The 5,566-nt window shown below is 42.6% G+C and overlaps 1 protein-coding gene across 1 annotated transcript; it reads left to right on the top strand.

The window, feature by feature from the left end:
• Positions 1-435: 435 nt before the first annotated feature.
• Positions 436-3,715, top strand: LOC146546975 (frizzled-7-A-like). Its single transcript, XM_085264042.1, has one exon. It carries the CDS (start codon positions 541-543, stop codon positions 2,200-2,202), a length of 1,662 nt encoding a protein of 553 aa, XP_085120168.1. The 5' UTR covers positions 436-540; the 3' UTR covers positions 2,203-3,715.
• Positions 3,716-5,566: the final 1,851 nt, after the last annotated feature.

The raw sequence follows: 5,566 nt of genomic DNA, 5'->3' as shown, positions 1-5,566 counted from the left end.
CTTTCAGCAGCAGTGACCAATAAGTCAGGAGACTCCTGAAAAAACAAAGTGTGTGATTGGAGCAGAGGAGGCTGGTTTCAAGGAACCCCCTCTCACTCTGCTCTTTTGCTGGGGAAGCGGGGAGAGGGAGGGGTGCCTGAAAACCATCAGAAACAGACAGAGTGTGAAGGGTCCTGCAGACTGAGGAGAAAGAATAGAGGTCTGGCAACTTCACAGACAGACGGACAAGCTGTGGATTTACTGTTAAACTTAACTGCAGTCCAGACTACTTGATCCACATTGGACTGTGGGTGACTCTCAGGGAGAGTTTTACTGCTTCATTGTGTGAGAGAAAGGACTTTTCTTTGAGATATGACTCTGAAAGGATTCATAAGCAGACCATCACCTTTTCCTAAGAGAGGACTATACTTTGAAATACTTTGAATAAATATTTTTTTCTAACATTAGTTGAATAATAAAGGGGTCTTTGCACTGTGTTTGCAACCTTTATTAAAACCTTTTAAAAGTTGATCAAACTTTTTTGGAGTTGGATCTGCTGTCATGGCTTTGGGGGGACACTGCTCCTTTTGCTGGTGGGTTTGGGGATTCACTCTGGTATATCTCTTCCAGCCTTGCAACAGTCAGCATGATCGAGGAATTTCCATCCCTGAGCATGGCTTCTGCCAGCCCATCTCCATCCCCCTGTGCACTGACATTGCCTACAACCAGACCATCATGCCCAACCTGCTGGGGCACACCACCCAGGAGGACGCCGGGCTCGAGGTGCACCAATTTTATCCTCTGGTCAAAGTCCAATGCTCCTTGGACCTTAAGTTCTTCCTGTGCTCCATGTACGCACCGGTCTGCACCGTTCTAGACCAGGCAATCCCTCCCTGCAGATCTCTGTGTGAGCGGGCTCGGCAGGGCTGCGAGGCACTCATGAACAAATTTGGATTCCAGTGGCCTGAGAGACTGCGCTGTGAGAACTTTCCCATCCATGGGGCAGGAGAGATCTGCGTCGGTCAAAACACCACCGAAACCGAGGGCCCTACCTCGGACCCCACCCCAAGTCTTTCTGAGCTTGTGACCTTTCCTCCATACATTTGGGGCAACCAGCCTTTCTTCTGCCCCCTGCAGCTCCAGGTGCCCTCCTACCTGAATTATCACTTCCTCGGAGTGAAGGACTGTGGCTCCCCCTGTGAGCCCTCCAAACCCAATGGGTTGATGTATTTCCAAGAGGATGAGCTAAAGTTTGGGCGGCTCTGGGTTGGAACCTGGTCTATTCTATGTTGTGTCAGCACCCTTTTCACTGTCCTCACCTATCTGGTGGACATGAAGCGGTTCCGATACCCAGAGAGACCAATCATCTTCCTGTCAGGCTGCTATTTCATGGTGGCGGTGGCGTACAGCGCTGGCTTCCTGCTGGAGGACCAAGTAGTGTGTGTGGATAGGTTTAAAGAGGATGGCTACAAGCTGGTGGCTCAAGGCACCAAGAAGGAGGGTTGCACCATCCTGTTCATGATCCTCTACTTCTTTGGCATGGCGAGCTCCGTGTGGTGGGTGGTCCTTTCTCTCACTTGGTTCCTGTCTGCTGGGATGAAATGGGGTCACGAGGCTATTGAAGCAAACTCGCAGTACTTCCACCTGGCAGCCTGGGCGGTGCCAGCGGTGAAGACCATCACCATCCTGGCTACGGGACAGGTGGACGGTGACCTGCTCACTGGTGTCTGCTACGTGGGGATCTACAGCGTGGATGCACTGCGTGGTTTCGTGCTGGCGCCTCTGTTTGTCTACCTCTTCATCGGAACTTCTTTCCTGCTGGCTGGCTTTGTATCACTCTTCCGTATCCGCACCATCATGAAGCACGACGGCACAAAGACCGAGAAGCTCGAAAAGTTGATGGTGCGAATTGGTGTGTTTAGCGTGCTGTACACAGTGCCTGCCACCATTGTCATCGCCTGCCATTTCTATGAGCAGGCCTTCAGATCGCAGTGGGAGGTAACCTGGCACATGCAGACCTGCAAGCACTTTGCTGTGCCATGCCCAGCATCAAACTTTGCATCAAACACGCCAGACTTCACCGTCTTTATGATCAAGTACTTGATGACCCTTATTGTGGGCATAACATCAGGGTTCTGGATCTGGTCAGGGAAAACTCTACAGTCGTGGCGTCGTTTTTATCAAAGACTGATCAATAGCAGCCAGGGAGAAACCACCGTGTAGTACCGAAGAAATTAAAAACCTCTAACAGCCTGAGGTTGATGGACTACTTGAGGTAAAGGAGACATTAGTTTAGTGCTCAGTGGATCTTTGAGTGTTTTGGATCTCATTGTACATACATGTAAGAAACTGTGTCATAAAATAGAAAAAAACTTCCTGAAAATCTGACGTCCACTTCATCTTTTTAACGTTTCAGACTCAAACTGGATTATCAGCCTCTGAAAAACTCAGTGACCTTTTTATTTCATGGGTCTGCCATGGATCTGGAAGTTTCCTGTTCTCTCTCTCTCATTTTTTTAGAAGAAGGAAACAAACGAAGCAAAAAACAAAACAAAGCAAAACACCACTTTGATCTATGGATAAACCTGATTCATTTGTCCAAATCTTAAGATGTGTTTTGTCCTCCCAAAAGATCCAAAAGCCTTAAATTCATATTAAATATTTCATTTTTGTTCAAAGATACTGGCAACAATTTCCTCCAAATTTCCCTGTAACTGATTTCATGATTAATAGATTCATTAATTAGTTATGGATGGTTTAGTCTATAAACAATTGCTTTGTCTTGTTTGGTTTGCCGGTGGTTGATCTGGACCTTCATTTCATTGCACATATCGTTACAAGTAAAAGTCTTGCATTCAAAAGCCTCCTTAGATAAAAGCCAAGGATGGACTCCAACTGTTCTACATCAATGATGATGTGGTTGGTTTTTTTTTTTTTTTGTTATTGTTGTTTTTTTTAATATGCTATTTATTTCCCTATTTTGTTCAAAGAAAGCTTTACTATATTAACATTGTAGAAACATGAAATAGGTTGTCGGAATAACAACAAAATTACAAATGAGAGTGGTAAAATTCATAGAAATTTAAATTCAGTCCAATTATAAACTCAGCAGTTATAAGAACAGCAGAATAAACATAAAAAAGTTTTTTTTTTGTCATTTTGATTTTTCTTTCTGTAACAGTGGTGTCATGTGATGTCGCCTTCTCTAAAACACAAACTCTCCCCGTCAGGCTGTGGCAGGGTTAGTTCAGCGAGATGACAGGAAGACCAAGTTTTAACAACAAAATCAGTAAAACTGAATCTTTGGAAACAGCCTTGCACCAAAACTTTTTTAATTGAAAATTATAGATGCTTGATGTTGGGATATGGGGGTTGATAATTAAATAAATGTTTTATACTTATTATGTTTATAACACAATAAAACTGCGTGGAGGGGCAGACTAAAGCAAAAACAGAATAATAATATAAAAATTCAGGGAATGTGGCTGAATTCTAGACCACTGTTCATGGAAACTAATAGAAGGCTAACCGGTATGTGTTGATTGTGGCTGTCACAATATCAGAATATCACTACATCATTTATTCCATGTTTTTGGCAACTAAATAAAACTTAAAGAGCAATTATTTGGATTCAATGTAAGTTCCTGGCATGATATTAGTGTTGTATTTTCTGCCATCATATTCAGTATATAGCAACAGCCAAGAGTGTGAAGTTCAACTGTGATCCTTATTATTAATGCAGACATTTTGGACTCATCAATCTGTCTCAATACTGCATTTTGAAAGTCTGTTATAATATATAATATAATATACAAGCATAATTTTTAATGACACTATTTAAAGACTTATACTATTTTCGTTATCTATAGCAGGCATTTTAAAATATTTTTGTGTAATTAATCATCCATCCATTCGCTTCCGCGTATCCTTTTCAGGGTCGCGGGGGGCGCTGGAGCCTATCCCAGCTGTCATAGGGCGAGAGGCGGGGTACACCCTGGACAGGTCGCCAGTCTGTCGCAGGGCTAACACATAGGGACAGACAACCATTCACACTCACATTCACACCTAGTGGCAATTTGGATTATCCAATTAACCTATCCCCACAAGCTGCATGTCTTTGGACAGTGGGAGGAAGCCGGAGTACCCGGAGAGAACCCACGCAAACACGGGGAGAACATGCAAACTCCACACAGAAAGACCCCGGCCTGATGGTGGAATTGAACTCAGGACCTTCTTGCTGTGCGGCAACAGTGCTAACCACCGTGCCACCATGCTGCCGTGCTGCTGCTGTAATTAATCATGATTTTAATAATTTTATGCTAAAACAAATCTCTCTTAATTTGGACATTAGGTTAGGACATCATGGCTTCAGTAAATCATGATTAGTGACCCATGGTGCCCTGTGAAACGTCACATTATAGTAATTAGATGTGTAGAAGTTACAGTCATAGGAAAGCCTTTAATAAAGTGTTAATAAAACAGACCTATAATTCATAGAGCTCTCCAGTCACCTCACCAAATTCACAGCAGAAAACATTTTTACCATTAAAAATGTCTCCACAGCACTTAGTTCACATGAAATTTAAAAACAGGAGTTCCAGAGCACAATAATTATCACCTGCAACTATGTTTTTGCAGTTTGCTGTAACTCTCATAGAAACTCTGTCCTGTCTGATTTGTAATTCATTCATCAAATCGCTGCTATTTTATTTGACCTTCAGCCCTTCAGAAAACATATCAGAACCAATGGCTTAAAAGTATTTATTTTTACAGGTAGACTGTTTCACAGTTTTGAGACATCAGCAGCAAAAAGCTACATCCACAATTTTTCTCTCTGAGGAATTTTGATGTCCAGGACGAGAAGTGAGAGAATATCATAAATGTAACTGAGTTCAGCATTATTTAAGGCTTAAGATAAAAGTCAAAGTATTTTAAAATCAGCATTATAAGAGGCTGGATGTGGTGGTTCAGGAAAGTGTTTATAACAGTGTCATGTTTATAAATGTATTTATGTTTAACAAGCATCATGTTTGTATTTCTGTGAGGTTACCTGTCTTCAGCTCGTAGAGTTTTTCAGAATAAATTGCTCAAGTTTGTAACTTCTGAAAAGAACTCATTGATACATGAAATTCCATCCATCCAGCTATGAATCCATCCATTTTCTTCTGCTCTTCCCCGGGTTGCGGGGGCAGCAGTCTAAGCAGAGAAGCTCAGGCTTCCCTCTCTCCGACCACCTCCTCCAGCATGTCCGGGCATTCCCAGACCAGCCAAGATAATCTCTTCAGTGCATCCTGAGTCTACCCCAGGGCCTCCTCCCGGTGTTAGATGCCCGATCCATCTTAACTGGCTCCTTTCATGAAATGATTCTGAATAATCATAGAAAGTCTAAGTGTCATGGTCGATTTGCTTTTGTTAAAATTTAAACATTTCTCTGAAACCAGAAAGCAGAGTTCAGTCTTTTTCTTACATGACAGAAAGAAGAGCCGAAGATTATGCCGAACACAGCAATGAACCATTAAGTTACACTATCAGACATCAAAGTACTCATCACTTCATACATAAAAGTAAGTAAAAGCACAGAAGGAAC

This window comes from Mchenga conophoros, linkage group LG23 (genome assembly GCF_057382185.1).
Source record: "Mchenga conophoros isolate Kocher_MC1m ecotype Shallow Benthic linkage group LG23, M_conophoros_male_GT1.1, whole genome shotgun sequence".
NCBI lineage: Eukaryota > Metazoa > Chordata > Actinopteri > Cichliformes > Cichlidae > Mchenga > Mchenga conophoros.
The sequence above is the reverse complement of the archived record's forward strand: the minus strand, read 5'-3'. Positions and strand labels throughout refer to the sequence as shown.